At 39.9% G+C, this 24,968-nt stretch overlaps 1 protein-coding gene across 4 annotated transcripts in view; it reads left to right on the forward strand.

The window, feature by feature from the left end:
• Nucleotides 1-8,305, forward strand: part of LOC140739488 (C-terminal-binding protein 1-like) — a 118,565-nt gene extending 110,260 nt beyond the window's left edge. For all 4 annotated transcript variants that reach the window (XM_073067840.1, XM_073067839.1, XM_073067842.1 and 1 more), the window contains 2 exons: nucleotides 363-480; nucleotides 6,697-8,305. In XM_073067840.1, the coding sequence (XP_072923941.1) occupies nucleotides 363-480; nucleotides 6,697-6,880 (302 nt within the window). In that variant the 3' untranslated portion in view covers nucleotides 6,881-8,305. The remainder of the gene's footprint in view (nucleotides 1-362; nucleotides 481-6,696) is intronic.
• The last annotated feature ends 16,663 nt before the right edge of the window (nucleotides 8,306-24,968 follow it).

Below are 24,968 nucleotides of genomic sequence, written 5' to 3' on the forward strand. Positions count from 1 at the left end.
ATAACTGGATGAGCATGATAAAAGAAAATAAAAAATTGAATGGATTAAAAATTTACTAGGGAATGTTAAATAGTGATATTCCAAGCTAGTTATCTCTTTCCCCTCTATCTGAAATGTGCTGTTTTTAAATTAATTCTCTCACCCAGAGGAGAATTCATTCTCTATTTGGCAAGAACCCCATGAATAAGTTTCTGCTAGTGCTCCATTTGTGTACTTCAGAGTGAAGTTTGGGAGCATTTTCAATAATTAGTCGTTTCCTTGGGGAAATGGGTGTTGAGGGTGAACATTTATCCTGTTGATGGTGCCTCAGACTTATGATCTGTGCCTGAGGACAGATACTTATATTCTTCTCTTCTCAACAGGACGGATTCCAGATACCTTGAAAAACTGTGTGAATAAAGAGTATCTAGCTGCAGCTGCACAGTGGACTGGCATTGACCCTGTGGCTGTACATCCTGAGCTGAATGGTGCTGCTTACAGGTAAAAAAAATGTGTTGGTTATAGGTTCCTAATTGAGGCAATGATGCAGTCTTTCTTCTGAAGCCTGACTGGAGGCTCTTGTATTAAAAATGCTGCCTGTTTTCATCTTGGTCTGTGACATTCAGAGTATACATAAGCAGTGTTTTTAACATAGAATTTTAACATAGAAGAACTCATTAGATGATAATATCAGCCAAACTGATGTCAAGCCAAAGAAAAATGATGAGAGAGCATCTTTGAATCTTTTAAGTCTGGCATGCTATACAGTTATGTGATCCTGTTCCATAATTACAATTTTCTGTCCTGGGCATCATCAGCATGGTGCTATCATCCACAAGGTGAACATCCTAATTGTGAGGAAAATTGGGATCTTGAGTAACACTGTATTTGGGATTTCTTGCACTATTATAGTAACAAAATTGTTAAATTCATTTCTCCTGTTTTCTCCACACCACGAGATTGCGTGGTTACATAGTGTGTCATTTCAACCCCTTAAATCTTTACAGTCATTGAATTATCATGGCTAAATAGTACCTCAGTTACATTTTCCTACCTTACACCATGTTCATTGATATCTCCATCTTAATAAAATCTGTTGATCTTTGTCTTGAGCATTTCAATCGATGGAGTATTTATAACATTTTGGGGAGTGCCACGTTACCAGTAATCTGGGTTATGTGCTGGTCTGTTGTTCTATGTTTCTGGGGTTATACGTTCTTCCTGTGACCATGTAGGTTTACTCTGGGTGCTGTTTTTCCTCACATCATAAAGACATGCCACCATCATCCCAGTGCCCAGGAGGCCAACAGTAACCTGCTTAATGACTACAGTCCAGTGGCGCTGACCTCAATAGTAATGAAGTGCTTTGAGCAGCTGGTCATGAACTGCATTAAATCCTGCCTTTCCACTTCATTGGACCTCTGTCAGTTTGCATGTTGCCCAAAATGGTCCACTGAGGACCTATTGGCCTCTGCCCTCTACTCATCTGGAGAATGATGTCTCCTTTGTCAGAATGCTATTCATTAACTTAAGATTAGCATTGGATATGCTCATTCCTCAGAAGCTGGTGGGTAAACTGTCCTTGATGGATCTCAACACCTCCCTCTGTAACTGGATCTTGGACTTCCTGATGGAAAGATGTCAGACTGTCAGTGTTCGCAGCAACATCTCTAGCTCTGTCATGCTGAGCACCAGTGTCCCCTTGCATTGCATTCTCAGCCTGCTGCTATTCACACTGCTGATGCTTAACTGTACTGCTAGATCCCAGCTCTAGCCACAACATTAACTTCACTGATGACACAACAGTGGTTGGCTCCATCAGCAACAATGATGAGTTGGCATAAAGATAGGAGGTAGAACAGCTTGTGGACTTGTGGGAACACAATTTGAGTCTCATTGTGGACAGGATTAAAGTGGTGATAGTGAACTTTAGGAAGGTGCAGGCTGACCATTCCCTATTTTACATCACAGATCACATTATTTATGACAGCACCAGTAGCAGTAATGCTGTTGTATATTAAACTCTATGTCGTGCATGCACTTTGTCAACTTGTACATCCACAGAATCTGTTAATATTTTATGCGCTGTATGTGATATATCCACTGTTTTGCATCTTGGTCCCTGAGTAACATTTTTTCATTTAGCTGTACATATAGTTGCAAGAAAAAGTTTGTGAATTATTTGCAATTACCTGGTTTTCTGCTTTAATTACTCATAAAATGTGGGCTGATCTTCATCTAAAACATAATAATAGACAAACACAATCTGCCTGAACTAATAACACACAAACAGTTGTACTTCTCGTCAATGCTGAGTACACCATTTAAACAATCACAGTCTAGGTTCAAAAAAAGTATGTGAACCTCTGGGGTAATGCCTTCTACAAAAGCTATTTGGAGTCAGGTGTTCCAATCAATGAGATGAGATTGTATATCTTTTTATAGGGCAGGGCACCTCTACAACACATGCCTCCAAAATCAGGTTACTGACAGCCTGCTCTCCTCAAGAAAGATCTGTTTATGTGCACCATGCCTCAATCAAAACAACTTTCAGAGGACCTTAGAAGAATTGTAGAGATGCATGAAGCTGGAAAAGGCTACAAAAGCATTTCTAAAGACCTGAGTGTTCATCAGTCCACAGTAAGAGAAGTTGTCTACAAATGGAGGAAACTCAGTACTGTTGCTACTCTCCCTAGGAGTGGGCATCCTGCAAAGATCACACCAAGATCACAATGTGCAATGCTGAAGGAGATGGAAAAAACCAAGGGTAACAGCAAACATCCTGCAGAAAATAAAGTCTCTGTTCACATGTCCACTACAAGAAAAACACTAAACAAAAATGGTGCTCATGGAAGGACATCACAGAGGAAGCCACCGCACTCCCCCCCAAAAAAAACATTGCTGTACATCTCAAGTTTCCAAAGGATGCTTCTGGGACAGTGTTCTGTGGACAGTTAAGCTAAAAGCTGAACTTTTGGGCAGAAAGGCATGCTACTATGTTTGGAGGAAAAAGGGCACTGCACACCAACACTAAACCTCATGCCATCTGTGAAGCATGGTAGAGGGAGCATCATGGTTTGGGGATACTTTGCTGCCTCAGGGCCTCGTCAGCTTGCAATCATTGAAGGAACAGTGAATTCAGAATTGTATCACAACATTTTACAGGAGAATGTCGAAGTAGCAGTCTGTCACCTGAAGCATAATAGAAATTGGATGATGCAACAAGACACTGGTCTGAAACACAACAGTAAATCAATAGAATGGTTTAAAAAGGAGAAAATTAGTTTTGCAATGCCCAAGTCAGAGTCCAGATGTTAACCCAATTGAGATGCTGTGGCATGGCCGGAAGAAGGTATCCTAGAAATATTGATGAACTGAAACAGTTTTGTTTGGAGGAATGGTCTAAAATTCCTCCTCTCTGTTGTGCAAGTCTGATTAGCAGCTACAGGAAACATTTTGTGGAGGTTAGTGCTACTAAAGGAGGTCTACCAGTTAATAAATACAAAGGTTCACATACTTTTTCCAGCCTGGACTGGAACATTGTGTTCAATAAAGACAGGAAAATACAATTGTGTGTGTTATTAGTTTAGGCTGATTGTGTTTGTCTATTATTGTGACTTAAAACCATACCACATTTTATGAGTGAGTAATGTAGAAAACTAGGTAAATGCAGAGGGCTCTCAAACTGCTACTTGCAAATGTTGAAGAACTACAGACCTCAAATTGAACTTAGGTAGGTTAATTGACAACTGGAAATCGAAGTCTAGATGAGCAGTTGAATTTGGGAATATTAAGCAGAATGTAGGGGGATGAAATAGGATTAGCATAAATGTATGATTGTATGATGGGCCGAAGGGCTTTTTTATATGCTACTTCTCTGCCTATAGCATTTTTTATATATAGAAAGAGTACCTGGAAGAAACATTTTAGTGTTCAGTTGGAAAGAACATTTTAATTTGTAAATAAAACATGTCCCAACTCTGCAAAGAGAATTTAACTATTCTAGTTCTAGAATAGATAAACCTGCTCAATGTGGCACAGGGATTAGAGGAGTAACAAAGATCTGTTCAGTACAGCCTTTCAACAAATCTGTCACTCTTCTAATATACCGATGTTTATATATTTTAAAAAGACCAGCTGGTCACTTGAATGTATGCCATCATAAGATGCATATCCTCGCCCAATTCCTGGTGTGTAACCACATACTCTTGTAGAGAGCAGCAATTTAAAAACAAACTAAAATATTCTAGAAAGTTGTCTGAACACTAGCTTTCCCCCACCCCTGTCTTTTGTAGTCAAGCTCCAAAAAGCACTGGGCTACTACTTTATATCTTTCCCATTTTCAGACTGTTTACCTTTGAGTACGTGCAGTTCTCTACTACTTAGTTCTCAGTTTCCTCATTGGTCAGTCTTTGTGTTGGCTTTTGTTGATGTGTCATTTATTTTTAATGTATGTCGTGTGCATGCTTGCCTGTCTTTATGTACTTATCCTCTTTTGGAAATTTCGCCACTCTTTCTCAACATGTTTCATGGGCAGTTCTGTAAGATCACCTTTCAATCTTTTTAGCTATAATGAGAACAATTACAATTTCTATATTTTTCATTAGCTATTTTTTAAAATTACGCTGTAGTTTCTTCTCACCAAATAGATAGATAGATAGATAGATACTTTATTCATCCCCATGGGGAAATTCAACTTTTTTCCAATGTCCCATACACTTGTTGTAGCAAAACTAATTACATACAATACTTAACTCAGTAAAAAAATATGATATGCATCTAAATCACTATCTCAAAAAGCATTAATAATAGCTTTTAAAAAGTTCTTAAGTCCTGGCGGTAGAATTGTAAAGCCTAATGGCATTGGGGAGTATTGACCTCTTCATCAATCAATCAATCAATCAAGAGCGTCCTTCATTCAGAGTGGTGGACAGAATGGACTGCAGTATTCTGATGTAACTAATGATTGAACTTTGAGTATTGTGTACAGTTCTGACTGCTGCACTACAAGAAAGATGTTTTTCTATTAGGGTGCAGCCTGGAAAAGAGGGCTTCAGTTACAAGGAGAGATTGGATAGACCCATGTATCATGTTGTTAGTATTACTAACTTGGAAAGCACTTCAGAAACTTTTTAAGAGCTTGATTTGCTCAAGATAAATCTCACTTATTCAAAAGTAAGCATTTTTTTTCTCAAAAATCTTAGTTGACCATTACCTAAGACTAGGTTTGGTGCCCACTTATCCCTCATTTCTTGAAGTGAAGAAAATTATTTCTTTTCATAGCTACTGCTGAAATGTGTGGATATTACCCAATGATTTTCCTGCTCAGTTATCCTGATAATGTGTGCAAGATGTCTCAGGTTTTTGTGCAAACTGATGGCCAATGTTTTAAAATTTCACACTTGTGAATTTATGAATGGCGAAGTGTTACATTCTCTTTAATGGGCATATGATGGTCCAGGTCAATTGTGCCATTATCCGCCAGGTTTTAAGAGAGCCCAGCTCTCAGCACTTGCGTAACTGGCTTTCAGGAGGTGCAGCAAGCAGTCAGTGGTTCTGTTTCTTAAATGAAATTGTATTTTCCCCACTCTGTCAGGAGTCCACCAGTGCATGCTTGTCCACTTTCCTAAAACCTGAAACCTTATCCACTTAGTGTTCTCCTGTAACAAAGGCACTTTTAATGATTTAGATTTCCATTGTTGTCCTACAGTACTTTTGCTAATGGAATTCTACTTCTGAAAATTAGTGCATTTAAGCAGTTAGTTATTTGTGGAAAGTAACTGCAGCTTCACCTGGTTCTATCCTCCAACATCACAACAATTGCAGATAACAGTCAGAAGTGGTTAGGCTAGCTAAATGGATAGTCAAAAGTTACTGGGGTTGACAAAAAGCAAATCAGCTTTTTATTCATTTTGGTGCATCCCAAAGTGCTTTGAAGTCAGTAGTTTTTTGACGTGTAGTAACGTTTGAACCATTTTAATGTGGGAAAATGTGACAGTTGATTGGCCCATGGTAAACTCTCATAAATGACAAGTATCAATGATCAGAGAATCTATTTTGAAGAGAGTGTAAGGAATGAGTATTACCCAGAGAACTAAGGTTGAGTATCCTTGTGCCATTAGATCTTCTACATGTATTTGACAAAGCAGATGTGGCCTCAGTTTAATATTTTATCAGAAAGACTGATACAAGTTCAGCAATCCACTACTGAGTCAGTATCAACTTGGTTTTGTTTTGATAAGGACCCTGGAGTGAGACTTGAAACCCAGGAGAGGTAAAAGTGCTATCTAGTAACCTACAGCTGCCACAAATATACTTATTTGTAAAGCAGCTACAATGTCTCTGACTGAAATCACTCAAATCAACACAATTTGTACAAGTACAGGATATTTAGTCAATTCGTCCTCCTGTGCCATTTTCTTAGTTTTGTGAACTCTTAATTCCATTTCTCCTTCCATCTTCCTCTGTCTGAATATTTTTGCTTTGCAGGCATATATTTAATGCCACTTTAAAAGCCGATTGATTCTGTATCTAATGCAGCCTGGGGATCTCCATCATACTCTCGCCCATTATGTGAAACGGTTATCCTTTTATCTGTTTCGCTGCTATGAATTATAGAGCTATCCAGGCGGAAGTTATTACACTGCATTTTTTTTTTAAACATTGCAATTTACTCCCCCTTGGTTCTGTTACTTAACGGTTATATGTTTGTTACAGATTCCCGAGTGGAGTGGTTGGGGTAACAGCAGGAGGTATCCCTGCGGCAGCGGTTGAAGGAATCGTAGCGGGTGCCATCCCTATGCAGCATGGGATGCCTTCAGTAGCCCATCCTTCTCACACACCATCCCCAGTCCAGACAGCCAAATCGGAACCAGACAGAGATATCCCTGCTGACCAATAGCAGCTCTCAAGAGAAGAAAAGAAATGGCATTCCTCACCTTTTTTGACCTTTTAACCTTCTGTCAGGATGCAGCCCAAAAGTTCGCAGCAAAAAAGAAAAATAAGTGGGACTACAAAATGTAGTTAATGCAGTTAAATGAAGCGTGGAATCATACTGCATTTCCAATTGACGTCTGTAATTCTGTGACCTTATATGAAAAGGAAAGAAACCTTGTAGTACCTCAAGTCAGCCATGAATGTACTCTGTCTGTGTACAGTTTTGTAGAAGCCACAGATTTGTTTAGCTGTGAATATACTTTTTAAAAAGAAAGTGAAAATATACAAGACTTCCTACTTTTGCATATGGAGATGCTTTGTCAGTGCACAGAATTCTCAGGCAAAAAAACCTTCATGATTTCTTGTCTTAGTTTATTCAGCAACTTGCACCAAGTTCCTTCAAAATTTTTATTATGGTGGCTATAAACGTCCCAGGTTAGCTGGTATCCCAATTACAATATTTGGTGGAAAATACGTCATACCAGTAGACTGAAAATGTGCTTTCACTCTCTCTCCCTCTTGCACTCATCTTCTCCGTAACTCATCAGTTTTTTTAATTGTTTAATGCTTTTGATGTTCAAAGTCTAGTCATAAAGAAACCCTTATGTGAGCTGATCTCTACCGTACCTACTCATTTTTGCAATTCAATTAGGGTAGTGCGTTTCAGGTTTGATTTTGCTATCCCCATTGTCATTTGTGTTTTGTTCCTGCAGTTTATTCATACTTGGCCATTTTTTTTCCCTTTCCATTTAATACTACTTTCTTCTCTCAAATACCCCACCACCTCAGCCCCCCCCCCCCAAATAAAAATATGCAATCTCTGGATGAGAAATGGTTTTCATTTAATAAGCAGCACATGGGTTTTTATTTGGCTTGTTGCATAGAGCACTACAGTAGTAAGTGTGGATTGGGTAACTCCTCTGGAGAGTTGGCTTTTTTCCTTTATCTCAATTTTAAAAAGAGCTTTTTTTAGAATCTGTTTCTATAAGCATTAAATCTGTTGGCACTCACCAATATTCCAATACAACCTTGCATCAAGTATACCTGTAGGGACTTGAAGCAACTATTATCTTTGCACCATAATTTTTACAAATGCATTTTGACATTTTAAACAAATACCCAAGGATTTTTTTCTTCTGTTTAGAATGAGAATTTTTGTCAGTTATAATGTGAAGTAGAAACCATATTAGGAATTTGAACAGAATCATTTGCTGTGCTGTTATGGCCATTGAAACTGTGAGTCCTGGCACCCAATTGCTAAATAAGTTTTAAATCCTTCCCCATGCTTCTTGCTCCCTGATCATTTTTTTTTTGTTAGAAACAATCATGTTTGTGGCTGTAATCATTGGTATGAGATATTTTAATAAAACCAACAAAAATGACTCTGGAACTTTCATATTGATGTTGTTTGATTTTTAAGAAAATGTTAGTGTTGAAGCAAATTTAATAATGATTTTCAAAAAAAAAAAAATTGCTACTAATTTGAACAGTTACTCAGCTCATAGAAGTACTATCCCAGTTCTAGCAACCTGAAATCAATCCTCTGCAGTCATAGTGGACCAACCAGAGCCCAGTTCCTTAATTGTGAATGGGAAGGGGTTACAGTATGTCATTTATGAACCTTCCTTTTTAAACCTGGGAACCCATTTTAGTTTCTATGCTCCGTCTCCTAAACCCATTTTTAAATTTGCGGCACCAAGCATTGTTCTTTTGAACAAGAGTACAAACCATTAGATACTTAATCCAACTCAAATTATCAGAGGACTTGAAATGTCCATTGAGGACTGGAGTAAGTGTGCCTTGAGGACATCCCATTCTGTTATAAATGCGTTCTGAGTTCAGGCCTTTGGCTGAATGCCCACTTACACTAAAGTTAGGAGCATGTAGAGTTTTAAAAACTAAGGATTTAGATTAATTTATCTATCGCATGTACATCAAAACATACAGTGAAATGTGTTAATAACCAAAATACAACTGATGATATGCTGGGGACAGCCTGCAAGTGTTGCCATACACTCTGGCGCCAACATAACCAACTCAGTCATTGGCCACAGGGTTTGATGGTCTTTCTCCTCAGTGCCTGCCAACCCAACATCCTTTCAATGGGTTTGCTGGCCTTCAACCGTGGAGCACTCCAACCACTGGCTCCTGCTCCTGACCTCAAACTTCCCTCGTCCCTGTCCCTAAATCCTAACTCACTCTGCAGCCCTTAAAACCATCCCTACAAATCTAACAAACAACTAAATCTGAGCTAAGTAGATTGGAATGACTGTGGAGTGACTTATATAAAGTGCCTTAGCTTAGTTACATATTAAAAAAAATTTGGAAACTGTATAGTGATTGCTTCCTAAAAAAATGCATCTTGATAATTCACGTGACCAAATGCCCCTAGCAGTACAATGTCTAAGTTGCTGATCTTCATGGTGAGTTTGACTAGATGGGGGGTGTGGTGCAAGAAAAACCATTAAGGACTGATCCTGCCATGCAATATTCCCACTATGTAGAAGCAAAGATGGTGACCAGGATAATCCTTCAATTTGATTTTTTTTGCATAATTATGAATTATGTTCTGACTCAAACCCATCCAATTTCTTGAAGCTGTGATTAAAACTTGGAAATTGAATTCATTACTTGTGGAAAGTGTAACTGGCTTGCAAGCTGACCAGGAACAGGCATGATGTGATCATATCAACATTAACTATCTTGGTAAATGCATTCCATTTTTGGCATCTTTTATTTTCTCCTGCTTCATTGGTCAATTTTGTCTGTCTTGTATTTTGCCATCAAAAAATCCATCTCTTTTCCCTCAATCACCATATTGGTAAGATCGGTAAAATTACACCACCTACGTTGCTTTGGAATTGGCTTGCCTACAGAGGGCAGAGAGTGGTAGTAAATGTAGCATATTCTGGCTAGAGATTGGTTACTAGTGCTGTTCTGCAGGGATCTGTTGTGGGATCCCTGCTCATTGTATTTTTTTTAAATATAATTGACTTGAACCAGAAATGCAAGGGTGAGCTAGTCAGGTCAGCAGTGTTGTGGATGATGTAGAAAGTTGTTGATTAAAATAGGACATTAACAGGGCATAGAGCTGGGCTGAGAAGTGACACTCAGTCTGGAAAAGTGTGAAGTGATTCAAACTTGAAGGCAGGGTACAAGTTTAACGGCAGAAATCTTAGCAGTGTTGTTGAACAGAGGGATCCTGCAGTCTACACCCAGATCCTTCAAAGTTGCAGCACAAGTTGAATGGTGATTAAGAAGGCATATGGTGTGTTGGCCTTTAGTTGGGGAATTGAGTTCAAGAGCCATGAGGTAATGTTGCAGCTCTATAAAACTTCAGTTAGACTACATTCAGGGTATTCAGTTCTGGTTACCTTATAGGAAGGATATAGAAGCTTTAGAGGGTGCAGAGGGGATTTACCAGGATACCTGGTTTAGAGAGCATGTCTTAGGAGGAAAGGTTGAGCGAGTTGTAGTAGAGAGCAGAATAATTTTCTTGAACCATAGACTTTTGTACTATGATTCTTGTATAACTATTGAGAATAAGACTAAATGTTTTTATTAACAATGCACGGATAAATATTTGAAAAGGGGGAATACAATAGCAAGTGTGGAAAAGGTTTTTGGGCATAAACACTATTGTGGATAGTGGTAATATTACCAGATAAGCAATCTAGAGGTTTGACTGATGGGGCAAATACTTGTGTTCAGATTTCAGCAAAGCAGATGAATTGTTAATACTGTTGCCCTTGGTGATCCATCAGTTTAGTTCAGACTGGTATGCACTAACCGGTTCTGATATGTAAGGTCATAGCGTAAATCAGTTCCAACCAAGCATCGCCAGTTCAAAGTTGTCATTTTCACATGGAACCAGGTCTGAGGAAATAGAAAGAGAGATGCATCTGTCATGGACTGGTAGACTAACTTTATTTTTTTACATTGACTATAGTCTCACTGCAAAGATCAGCAGATTGAAAAGTCTTAGATTAAGATTACCTGATTTATGGACACCCCTACACTCAAGCAAGTTCACATAAATTCAGAAGTCTGATGTGGGGTTGTTCCTTTGAACAGCAGAACTAGCTTCACCCCTCACTACTTTTAGTAATTATTTCTTAGCAGTCTTATTTACATGTTGCAATACATTCATTGGGAAGGTGTGGTTACCATGTCAAGAGATTTTTGTGTATTTTCTTACTTACAGACAAAATCAACTTACGGGCAGCTGTAAAAATGGAACCCATTCATTACCCGGAGACTGCCTTCATATCTAATTACACATAAAAAGTCAGAGCAAAACATATTATTACCAGTGCTGGACAGATTGTCAGAGTTTTGTATTGGTGTCAATTATGAGAATATGAATCTTAATAGTACCATGATTATCAGTGAGGTGCCACCAGTAACTATTAGGATCTGGATCCCTCTCATCTCTGGCTTCCCCTCTCCCACAGTCTTTGTATCCCCACCCTCATGGGTGGCTACCATCTTGGTTCTTTGATCTTTTAACAAGATCTGCTTACAGGAAACTGCAGCTGTGTAATTACAGAGGACAATTATATTGACAATGATATTGTGGCCATCACAGACGTGGCTAAAGGATGCATGTCTCTGGGAGCTGAACGTCCAAGGATACACGGTGTATTGGAAGGATAGGCAGGTAGGTAGAGGGGGCAGCGTGGCTTTAATGGTAAGAAATTATATTAAATCATTAGAGTTGACATAGGATCAGAAGGTACAGAATCTTTATGGGTGAGCTAAGAAATCGCAGGGGTAAAAGGACCCTGATGGCAGTTATCTACAGGCCTCCGAACAGCTGCAGTGATGTGGACTACAAATTACAGCAGGAAATAGAAAGGGCTTGCCAGAAGGGCAGTGTTATGATAATTGTGGGGGATTTTAAAATGCGAGTGGATTGGGAAAATCAGGTCGGCACTGGATCTCGAGAGAATTTGTAGAATGTCTACGAGATGGCTTTTTAGAACAACTTGTTGTTCAACCCAATAGGGGATCGGCTGTACTGGATTGGGTATTATGTAATGAACCAGAGGTTATTAGAGAGATGGAAGTGAAGGAACCCATAAGAGGCAGTGATCACAACATGATTGAGTTCACTGTGAAATTTGAAAAAGAGAAGCCGAAATCCGATGTGTTGGTATTTCAGTGGAGTAAAGGAAATTACAGTGGCATGAGAGAGGAACTAGCCAAGGTTGACTGGAAAGGGGCACCAGCGGGAAGGATGGCAGAGCTGCAGTGGCTGGAGTTTATGCGAGAAGTGAGAAGAAATTTTCAAATGGAAAAAGGATGCAACCGTGGCTGACAAGAGAAGTCAAAGCCAAAGTAAAAGCAAAGCAGAGGAAATACAAGGAAGCAAAAATTAGTGGGAAGGCCGAGGATTGGGAATTTCTTAAAAGCTTACAAAAGGAAACTAAGAAGGTCATTAAGAGGGAAAAGATGAACTATGAAAGGAAGCTAGCAAATAATATCAGAGGGTACTAAAAGCTTTTTCAAATATATAAAGAGTAAAAGACAGGTGAGAGTAGATATAGGACCGATAGAAAATGATGCTGGAGAAATTGTAATGGGAGATAAGGAAATGGTGGAGGAACTGAACGAGTATTTTGCATCAGTCTTCACTGAGGAAGACATCAATAATATACTGGACATTCAAGGGTGTCGGAAGAGAAATATACGCAGTCACAATTACGATAGAGAAAGTACTCAGGAAGCTGAATAGTCAAAGGGTAGATAAATCTCCTGGACCAGATGGAATGTACCCTCGTGTTCTGAAGGAAGTAGCAGTGGAGATTGCGGAGGCATTAGCAATGATCTTTCAAAAGTCGATAGATTCTGGCCTGGTTCCGGAGGACTGAAAGATTGCAAATGTCACTCCGCTATTTAAGAAGGGGGCAAGGAAGCAAAAAGGAAATTATAGACCTGTTAGACATCGGTGGATGGGAAGTTGTTGGAGTCGATTGTCAAGGATGAGGTTACGGAGTACCTGGAGGCCAATGACAAGATAGGCAGAACTCAGCATGGTTTCCTTAAAGGAAGATCCTGCCTGACAAACCTAGTGCAATTTTTTGAGGAAATTACAAGTAGGCTAGACAAGGGAGATGCAGTGGATGTTGTGTATTTGGATTTTCAGAAGGTCTTTGACAAGGTGCCGCACATGAGGCTGCTAAACAAGAGCCCATGGAATTACAGGAAAGTTACATATGTGGATAGAGTGTTGGTTGATTGGCAGGAAACAGAGAGTGGGAATAAAGGGATCCCATTCTAGTTGGCTGCTGGTTACCAGTGGTGTTCCACAGGGGTCCGTGTTGGGGCCGCTTCTTTTTACGTTGTATAACAACAATTTGGATTATGTAATAGATGGCTTTGTGGCTAAGTTTGCTGATGATACAAAGGTAGGTGGAGGGGCCGGTAGTGCTGAGGAAACAGAGAGTCTTGGATAGATTGGGGGAATGGGCAAAGAAGTGGCAAATGAATTACAATGTCGGAAAGTGTACGGTCATGCACTTTGGTAGAAGAAATAAACGGGCAGACTATTATCTAAGTGAGGAGAGAATTCAAAGTTCTGAGATGCAACGGGACTTGGGAGTCCTTGTGCAGGATACCCTTAAGGTTAACCTCCAGGTTGAATCGGTGGTGAAGAAGGCGAATGCAATGTTGCCATTCATTTCTAGAGGAATAGAGAATAGGAGCAGGGATATGATGTTGAGGCTCTATAAGGCACTGGTAAGACTTCACTTGGAATACTGTGTGCAGTTTTGGGCTCCTTATTTAAGAAAGGATGTGCTGACATTGGAGAGGGTTCAGAGAAGATTCACTAGAATGATTCTGGGAATGAGAGGGTTAACAATATGAGGAACGTTTGACCGCTCTTGGACTGTACTCCTTGGAGTTTAGAAGAATGAGGGGGGACCTCATAGAAATATTTCGAATGTTGAAAGGCATGGACAGAGTGGATGTGGCAAAATTGTTTCCCATGGTGGGGGAGTACGAGAGGACCTAACTTGAGGGTTGCAGGGTGCCCATTCAGAACAGAGATGTGAAAAAAAAAATTTAGCCAGAGGGTGGTGAATCTATGGAATTTGTTGCCATGGGCGGCAGTGGAGGCTAAGTCATTGGGTGTATTTAAGGCAGAGATTGATAGGTATCTGAGTAGTCAGGGCATTAAAGGTTATGGTGAGAGCAGGGGAATGGGACTAAAGGGGAGATTGGATCAGCTCATGATGAAATGGTGGAGCAGACTTGATGGGCCGAATGGCTGACTTCTGCTCCTTTGTCTTATGGTCTAATTCAGGGGTGGGCAAACTTTTTGACTTGTGGGCCACAAAGGGTTCTAAAATTTGACAGGGGGGCCGGACCAGGAGCAGATGGACGGAGTGTTTTGGTAATACACCTCATAAGAGAAAATAAAATATCATGGGATATGTAGAAAACATGTGCTTTAATTTCAATTGAAAATGAATTAATGCATTACAACAAAATATCTGTCTTTGAAGTCCCATGGTATTTAGCTATTTATTGAAATGACTTTTAAAACACTGAAAATTAAATGAATAAAATACAGCTTTTTTTAATAGTAACAGTTATTATTTTAAAGCACTGAAAATTCTGTTGTCCTTCAAGATATTATCATCATCACTCTCCTCCTGACTGTCTTTATTTCAAAAACGGTAGGAGTTGCAGGTTTACTTGTCCTGCTCCTTCTTATTCAATTGTCCCCTGTGCCAAAACTCAACAACGACCAGCACAAGGACAGAACAGTGACAGCGCGCCAGTATGCGGAGCGCGTTATTTGATCTGGAGCGCATTTTTTATTTTGAGAACGTACGTGCACCTGCGCACTACTCATGTCCATCACTTAACAGAAATGACATGTAAGGCTTATTGAAAAAAATAACGCCAGAATTGCGGGGAAAAAACGTTAACAAGGTTTATTAATATAATTTCATCAAGTTCTGCGGGCCGGATTAAAAAGCTTAACGGGCCGCATATGGCCCCCGGGCCGTAGTTTGCCCATGCCTGGTCTAATTAATACCAGGCAAAACAATAACCTCTGCAGAAATCATGTAATTGAGCCTTGAGTAAAGATAGTCATGTGATCAAACCTCAAAGGATTTGCCCAATCAGAATTGATGACCATGGTATTTAGGTTCTTGGATATTCTGTGTCTAGCTTGTTACCTATAAGTTCCCTGAAGAAACTTCTAACTTTTCATACAATCCCAAACCCTGGCTGTGCAACTCAATCTTCTCTTGAATGTTATTTCTACCTAAAACAAAGTTGCTTAAGGTGCCTGCTGTGCAGTTTACATAAACAATAAATAAAAGGGAGTGTGTGTGCTGTACAAAACCCTTAACCAGTCTTTCCTGGACAGATCAGCAAATCATCTATAATCCTCTTCCCCATCTAGTTGCTGCTTGTCTTAAAGAGTGAGAAACACTTATTCAATGAGGGTTCAGGCTCTCAAGAAATCTTGGATAACAAAGTAGGCCAGTTTGTGAGAAGTGGTAAGCTGTTATAAAATATTAAAACAGAGATGCGTATAGGAAAGTTTTCTAGAAAGGCATTAGCCAAACTGAGGCAAATAGCATTAGTTTAGAAATGCATCTTGCGTAGTATGGATGTGTTGGGCCAAAGGACCTGTTTCCATGCTGTATCACTTCATCAATTTATGTTTTATGAAAATTTTAACTACTCTCTTTTGGCATTAAGAGCAAAAATCAGTAGAAGTATTTAGTATCTTCTGTTCAATGTTGTTTTGGTTGTTGCCCAGGTGTCCATAAACTATTTATTAAAGAACATAAATACATTGATGCTACAAGACTAAATTAGATAAATGGCTTTGTCAAAAGCAGATCGTGCCTTACAAGCCTGATGATTTTTTTGAGGATGTGACTAAACACATTGAAGGAAGAGCAGTAGATGTAGTGTATATGGATTTCAGCAAGGCATTTGATAAGGTACCCCATGCAAGGCTTATTGAGAAAGTAAGGAGGCATGAGATCCAAGGGGACATTGCTTTCTGGATCCAGAACTGGCTTGCCCATAGAAGGCAAGGAGTGTTTGTAGATGGGTCATATTCTGCATGGAGGTTGGTGACCAGTGGTGTGCCTCAGGGATCTGTTCTGGGACCCCTACTCTTCGTGATATTTATAAATGACATGGATGAGGAAGTGGAGGGATGGGTTAGTAAATTTGCTAATGACACAAAGGTTGGGGGTGTTGTGGATAGTGTAGAGGGTTGTCAGAGGTCACAGTGGGACATTGATAGTATACAAAACTGGGCTGAGAAGTGGCAAATGGAGTTCAGCCCAGATAAGTGTGAGTTGGTTCATTTTGATAGGTCAAGTATTAGGGCAGAATGTAGTATTAATGTCAAGATTCTTGGCAGTGTGGAGGATCAGAGGGATGTTGGGGTCCAAGTCCATAAGACACTCAAAGCTGCTGCGCAGGTTGACTCTGTGGTTAAGAAGGCATACGATGCATTGGCCTTCATGAATTGTGGGATTGAGTTTAAGAGCCGAGAGGTAATGTTGCAGCTATATAGGACCCTGGTCAGACCCCACTTGGAGTACTGTGCTCAGTTCTGATCACTTCACTACAGGAAGGATGTGGAAACTATAGAAAGGGTGAGGAGGAGATTTACGAGAATGATGCCTGGATTGGGGAGCATGCCTTATGAGAACAGGTTGAGTGAACTTGGCCTTTTCTCCTTGGACCAATGGAGGATAAGAGGTGACTTGATAGATCTGTACAAGATGATCAGAGGCATTGATTGTGTGGATAGTCATAGACTTTTTCCCAGGGCTGAGATGGCTAGCACGAGAGGGCACATATATAGCTAAGTAAGTAGTGCAAAAATAGAAATAAAAAGGTAGTGAGGTAGTGTTCATGGGTTCAATGCCCATTCAGAAATCGGATAGCAGAGAGTAAGAAGTTGTCCCTGAATCACTGAGTGTGCGCCTTCAGAATTCTGTACCTCCTTCCTGATGATAGCAATGAGAACAAGGCATGACCTGGTTGATGGAGTTTCTTTATGATGGTTGCCGCCGTTTTGAGGAATCACTCCTTGAAGGTGTCTTGGATACTTCGGTGGTTAGTGCTCATGATGCAGCTAAGTTTACAACTCTCTGCAGCTTACTTCGATCCTGTGCAGTAGCCATCCCATATCAGCCGTGATGCAGCTGGTTAGAATGCTCTCCAAGATACATCTGTAGAAATCTGAGAGTCTTTGGTGACAAACCAAATCACATAACAGTTAATGCCCTTATTGATGTTTTGTGTTGAAATACTTAGGAATTATTATTCTAAAAATAGTAATTGGATTTTTAACATAGCATTGGCATATCAAAATCAATTAATTGGTCACTGTCTTTTCAAAAAAAAAGGTTTAATGGTACCACTCCATTGCATGGAAAACAGAGTTTGGCAACACAAATGATTGTGTTTTGTAAAGTTGTGCTCTTTTGTAATGAGTACCAGTTTATTTCAGGGCTGTATTCTTGCCATTACAGTTTAGTGTTTTAAAAAAAAATTTAAACAAAGTTTCATTTAAATTAAAAATGCTTTTTCCCTATTGAATTCCTTTCACTCATTTTGAGGTTTGGGCTTTAAACACTGAGGAAGGAAAGCCAATAATAGGGATGGGCCCATTTTTGGTGCTCCAATACACTAATGTGGCTGCCAATAGCACTAATTGCTGGGGGAAGGCCAGTTTAAAATAAAAGCAATTAATCTGGAGCCAACTTTAAGGGAACTCTGGAAAATTCCTCTCCAATTCCAAAAGGCAATCAAGCTAGCTTCAGACCAGTGACACCACCATGTGAATCAAATTGCCTCTCATAGCTTGTTGAATACTCCTTCACAAGCTTATCAAGTGCCTTCATGAAGGAATTCATTCTACCCTCACCACGGGTATATAATGATACACAACTATTCTTTAGTTTGACATTTCTGATCCAACTTCCATTTGAAGCCGTTTCTACACTTTTCTATCTAGTGGTTACTATTGCAGGCTGTGTTATATAACCCAATAGTTCAAAAATTCCAAGTAAATTTATCTTCAAAGAACATGTATCTCACCATATACTACCCTGAGATCTTCTTGCAGGCATTCACTGTAGAACAAAGAAATACGCTAGAATCAATGAAAAACTACACTCAAAGACTGACAAGCAAATAGTGTACAACAGATGACAAATTGTGCAAATAAAGAAAACAAATAATATTGAGAACACGAGTTGTAGAGTCCTTGAAAGTGAATCCACAGAGTCCTTGCTAGTTCTGGAGTCCTGAACCTCCTGGTGTAGAATCTAAGTTTTTATCCTTTATACTGTAATAATTATTAAAGGATATAGTAATGTGTACCCTATCTACAATGCTTGCAATTTTTGAAATAAGAAGTCTTATCACCTAAAGACAAAATTAAGTTTGGATGTGACTTTGTTTTCCGAATTCTCATTACAGTGCTGTTGAGTTGATTTTTGATGTGTGTTGCAGTTTCCAGGAGCCTAAAAGAGCAAGGTCTGCAGATTGTTACGACTTGCCAAGCTGATTTTCTTTTCCAAAATTATTGCAAATAAGCTTGGGTTTTAGTACCCTGCCAAATTATTACCATCTGGTGCTTGTTTTATGACCTTAAAATCTGTTTCTGTAAACAAAGATTCCAATTAAACATTTTAAAGCTTCTGGCAGCACAAGGGTCAGCAACTGCAGGTTATTACAAACAGGAACAAGGAAGAGGCTATTGTTATTGCTTTTGCTTGTCAGTAAAGTTTATCATTTCCATCAGGATTTATACAGTTTTAAGCATTTTGAAAAGTTTATACTGGTACACAGATCCTATTGCCCTGGACTTCAGCTATAAATCAATGGCAGTAATGTTTAGCGTGACATAATTATCCCCTTTAATTTAACTTTAATCCATGATGGATGAGCATGACTTTGTATATTGGAACCCCATAAATTATGACCTTTTAGCTTAAAGGGCAAGCTACTGAGAAAGATAGCTCCTGGCATCTGTGACTACATGCTGGGATAATGACCCTTATTGCTTTGGAATATAGGAATGTAGAATATGCAATACAAGAGTAGGTTTTAGCTTCTCAAGCCTGGGTGATAATTTCTGCTTTGTTCCCTAGCACACTTCTTTTTCTCCAGACCCCTTGATCCTTTTTTTCTACAAAAATCTTTCATTCTCAAACTTCAAAATTCACAATTGGCTCATCATTGGGAAGAACACTGCAAACTTTCTCCATCCTTTCCTGTACAAGTGTCCTGCAAGTTTACTTCTGAAATACCTGGCAGTAATTTTTAGGCTATGACCCCTAATTCTAGAACTGCAGTAATCCTTTCTCTCAGTCCCATCCCCTTAATATCTGTAAAACCTCAAACCCCTCATTTCTTTCCTGGAAATTTAATCCTGAAATTCCAGATATTATTTTGTCAAATCCACTCTGAAATCCCTCGCAGGGCAATAGGTCTTTCCTGCTCTCATTACTGCACGCGCAAACAAACCAGCAAAAAAAACAAGCTGTGAGAGGAATTCAGTGGGTCAAACAGCTCCATCGGGGAGGAGAAGAATTATGGGCATTTTGTGTTCAGATCCTGGATCAGGGCTGAGAGAATAGAGGAAGGATTGTCAATATAAAGGTGGGGGAGAGTGTAGAAGAATATCAATATTAAGGTGGGGGCGGGCAGCATAGAGGAAAGATAGCCAATATAAAGATGGGGAGTGGTGTAGAGTGTATTTCTTTTGTATCTCCTAATCCTTGCTCCCTCTGCCAATGAAACATTTTCTCTTTTTCTATAGTCAGATCCCATCGCAATCACCTTTGTTCCAAAATAAAGAAACAACCCCAACTTCTGCAACCTATCAACATAAATAAGTTCACTCAATTCTGGCATCATTTTTGTAAAGACAAGAAATGCTGGAGTATCTCGGCAGGTAGAGCAACATCCATGGGGGAAATGGACAGTTAGTGTTTCTGGTCAAGTCCTTCAATCAGGGCCTGTCTCCTTCCATCAGGAAAGAGGTAAGGACAAAACTAAAGAGCTGGCCATTGACCAGAAAGGACAGAGATCCACGTGCTCTGGTTTACATCGATGGTGATGAGAGGGTTGAAAGGTTCACATTCTTAGGAGTGAGCATCACCAAAAGCCAGTCCTGGCCCAACCATGTTGAGGCCTTGTCCAAGAAAGCTCACCAGTGCTGCCACTTCCTCAGGTGGCTATAGAACTTCAGCAAGTTCCCTTTGACCCTCATCAATATTTATCAACATACCATAGAAAGCAGAAGATTCAAAAGCATGAAAGCATGTACAACCAGGCTCAAGGACAACTATCCTGCTGTGGGGCAGGAAGTCATAAGATACAACAACAAGTAGCTTTGGCTATATTTGCTTTCTCTTGCCAGATTAAGAGACATGGGACATGGAAGCTGAATTAGGCCATTCGGTCCATCGAGTCTGCTTCGTCATTTCATCATAGCTGATGTATTATCTCCCTCAACCCCATTCTCGAGCCCTCTCTCTGTAACCGTTGATGACCTCACGAAACAAGAACCTATCAACCTCCACTTTAAATATATTCAGTCCCTCTAACATCAAGTCTAACAGGAGGCGGATCAAATGGCCTGCAGCTAACATGACTTCACTGTGGAAGCAGTTTGACGAAGTTGTCAACCAAATTCTGGAGGCAACGGCAAAAGGAGAGGTTGATAGGAAGTTCCCAGTGGAGGCTGGGTGTAGGGGATTCGTAGCCTGTTCCTTAGCCAGAGCCTTCAGCAGTTTGGGCATCAAGGGAGAGAGGAAGAGGAGAGCCATCCGCAGTACCACCGATGTGGCAGAGAGGGCCTCAAGGTGGTTGTGGCTCAAGAGAGGGGAGCCATGGAGTCATGTGTAGCTAGCCATCTGGACACAAGCTGGGGTCTGATCAGCCCCGCCTGGGTCACCTGGAGGAGGGTGTATGATGTTGAAAGACCCGAAACACCCGATGATTCCAGGAACATCACTGATGATGTGTCCAGAGGCATCAGTAGATGTATGTACACAGTGACTTGGCTTCCACAGCTGTCCATGGTAATGAATTCCACAAATTCCCCACCCCCTGGCTAAAGAAATTCTTCCTCATTTATGTTCTAAAGGGATTCATTCAATTCTGAGGCTGTGTCCTCTGGTTGTAGACTCAACTATAATAGGAAACATTCTCTCCACATCCGCTCTATTTAGGCCTTTCAATAGGTTTCAGTGGGGTGGCGAGGGCTTTCCCTGTGATGGACTGGGTTGTACCACCCATTCTTGGGCATTGGGGTTTCCATACCAGGTTGTAATGCTGAGGTTGAGTCAGGATATTCACCTTCATTATGTCCTGGTCAGTCACCATTCAATGTATTGAATTCTGTCCTGCCCAATGTACCTTGGGGAACAAAAGGAGATGAGGGGCGAGTTAATAAGAATCATAGTTGATTCGGGAAGCAGCAGCCCAACAGGTGGCCTAGTGAAGTCTGGAACTCCCTTCCCAAATTGCTGCAAACACTGAGTAAACTGGGCCTTTCAAATCATTTTTAGGATTAAAAGCCTTTGCAAAGCTGGTTATTATTGCCCAGCCCTGTTTAACCCTTATGCCATTTCTGAGAACAGCACATGGTCTGTTTCCCTCCATTTTCTGCCTCTCTAAGAGCCTGTGAAGCGTGTCTGTCTCCATCAGCAGCTCTGACAGCATACTCCAGGTACCCACCAGTCTATGTGTAAACAGATGTCCTACACATCACATTTGAACTCTCCCCTCTCTCCTTAAATGCATGCCTTCTGACATCAGACATTTTGTCTGTGGGGAAAAGATACCAGCTGCTTATGCCTTCTAGGCCTCTCATAATTTTATAAACTTCTTTCAGGTCTCTCCTTGGTCTCCTCTGGAAAAAAAGCACGAGTGTTTTCAACAGCTCCTTATGACACCCATCCTTTAATAGAGGCAGCATCCTAGTAACCGGGCAACCAGAACGGAATGTTGTACTCCAGATGTGGCCTAACCAGACTTTTATAAAGCTGCAATATAATACTCTGACCCTTAAATACAGTGCTTTGTTTAATAAATGTATATGCCTTCTTACCACCCGATTAACTTGTGCAGCTAATTTCAGGGAGCAATGGACTTTGAACCCAGTATCCCTCTTTACATCAACGATGTTGATTACAGCTGTAGCTTAACCTTCACCTCTCTGTGTCTCCATTGCTTCTGTGTTATCAGACCAATTCTGGATGAGAGTAGACTTCCTCCATTTAAACACTGGGGATTTTAAACGGCTGCCTTGCCTTTCTATTATAAACTCTGATCCCTGGCTAGTGACTTCCTACCTTTGGGTGAACCAGACTGTTAATACAGTCGGGATGTATGTTACACCAAGCTGAGTGTCCAAAGTCTTAACATCTGCAAAGGTTAAACAGTGATTTCTGTATCTCTACTGATCTCTCCAGCACTGAACCCTTTACCCAGGTTTTGCTTCCTCCGCACTCGATGATTCTAAGTATCTCCTGGCTGATCTTCCTCCTCCCACACTTGATCAACTGAAGGGCAATCACATTTCCTGAACAGTAATCAGCACTATGTTGTGATTAACTCTTCAATCTTGGGCTCAATGATTAATTTTGCTTCCTGCTCCAGAAAAGGCTTGATTTTTGAATTCTCCCATCTTTTATTTGAATCCTTCCATGTAGTCTTCCTGCAACTTCCTTATTAAGCACAGTGGAGAGGAAAACACTTGGTGGGACCTGACCCTGCCATCTCATTAAGCTTAATTATTTGATCTTTTCTTCTAAAAGTTTGGTGGTATGTTGTTGGCAAATCGCGATGGAACAATTGAAAGTAATTTATTTCTGTTCTGAGGAAATCCGTTGCACACCAGAAGTCAATTTAATTGGTCCTTCTTATTGGTGCTTCAACTCTCACACCCAGGCTGCACCGCTGTTCAGGCAACTAGTTTCTTAAACGGAACAATAGAGCAGGTTGTGTGGTTGCCTGGTTCCAATTTTTATAACTGCCTCCAGGTGGCATACAATGGTTTGTGTCTCTCTCCACCACCGCAGCATAAGCAAGTAGCTTAGAGCTGTGTTTTAATGAGGGCAAATAAACAAATAAGCTCCATTAAAAGCAAGTTTGAAAAATATATTTAAACCAGTTGCTCAGCTAACAAGGGATTTATGTTACTTGCAACACAATTGCTCAGTAACTATATCTCGGAAAGATCTAGTAAATAACAGTAAATTGAAAATTGAGACAACAGACAAGCACGGGACAATAAAAGACCATGGAAACAACTTCTTCAAATACCAATCAAATATTTTTTCATTGGATACTTTATCCCACTGGAGAAATCAGCTCACAATTCTGTAAACCTCTGTGGAACATAGTTAACCTTTATCTGAATGCCTTCCTAATGCTCAGCAAAGTCCTCCTGCAGCCCTGAGAGCAATATAATCTATTCTCTTATTAATTATTTCAAGCATGTCAATTAATTAATCATCTTTGATATTAAACAAATGCTTGTCTGAGTCTGTGCAATGATTTGAGACTATAATTTAGTCCTGTTTTGTCCCAATTCCATTCTGATAAATCTGAGGCCAATGTATCTTTGGTGTGATGTGCAGAAATGAAAATGTGCTCCATAAAACAAAACTTGAGACCAGCCAGAGCTCTGCAGTGCTGTGACATAACTTGCAAACCTTTATCTAAAGTAGGAATGCTATACTCAGTTGGCTTTATAATTTTGTATCTTGTCACTGCCTTTCAACGACTTCTGTATTTGGACTCCTAAAGTTCTTTACTTCTTGTAAGGTTTAATATAAAATTAAGAATATAAAGAACTGCACAGTTCACAAAGAGATGTTAAAATTTTTCCATCTGAATGTATTTTCCGTATTTTACTCCACTGGTAAAAGTATTAAACCTGCGGCACTCCCAAAACCCTGTGTTTAAATAGTTGCTTTCTTGAGGGCAAGGATTCGCTTACCTTAATTGAATACAAGTTATAGACAAATATAGATTATGCAGATTATGAGGTCTAATTTCCCTGATGTCATAGGACTGTTCAATTTACCGATGTAACATTGAAACACACACAAACATATTTGAAAAACTAGAATACACCTTTTACGCTCAGGAAAAAAAATTCACATCTGATGCAAATGTTAAAAAATGGGATATGTATGACAAAGATAAAAGAGAAAGTGAAACATTTATGTCAACAATTTTAGTGGAGAACTGAAAGCTGATTGATAGCATGATTTCTGCATGTGGATTGGTATGGAAGTTTGCAGCAAGACCATATTTCACAACGTATCAAGTGGAAACTATTTTGTATGGAATGAGTTCAATCAGAGTTTCTTGGTGGGCAGAATGTTAATCTTCTGTGCTGTACATTCCTCACACACTTCAGGCTGGACAGACCTTTAACATTAAGTTAATAGATACAATGTGTTGGGCCTATTTGCCGTTAGTTGGTTGGTCTTGCAAGAAAATTTTAGTTTCAAATTATATAAATGATATGGATGAAAACACCGGAGGTATTGTTGCTAAATTTGCTAATGACTTAAAGGTAGCTGGGGAAGTAAATGGTGAAGAGAATTTTAGGAGGTTATGAAGGGATATTGCTGGGTAAAGATCTGGTATGGTGGGAAAAATTGGAATTCGATTATTTTTGTCAATTAAAAAAAAAATCTAAATAAAGGCAGACACCAGGTTACACAAGGGTTCCATCTGAAAGCTGAGTTCCCCATGTCAGAGACATCTATTTTTCAAAATAACCTGCTTGTGCGCAGTATAAAATGAGGAAAAAGGAGAAAGTGAGAGACAGGATACTGAAGAGACGGAGATGGGAAATTGTGTGCTGGCTTCTATTTTACTGAAGATGGTGGCTCAGTCGTGGTATTTCTATGGGAGCTGCAAGAGGTGAATAAATAATCCTAATTCATTGCCTTAAACCCAAAGATTGGCATCTGAGAGAGGGTATTCTGTGCAGAAATACCTCTAGTAACTGAGGATGG

The sequence above is a fragment of the Hemitrygon akajei genome, chromosome 15 (assembly GCF_048418815.1).
Source record: "Hemitrygon akajei chromosome 15, sHemAka1.3, whole genome shotgun sequence".
Taxonomy (NCBI): domain Eukaryota; kingdom Metazoa; phylum Chordata; class Chondrichthyes; order Myliobatiformes; family Dasyatidae; genus Hemitrygon; species Hemitrygon akajei.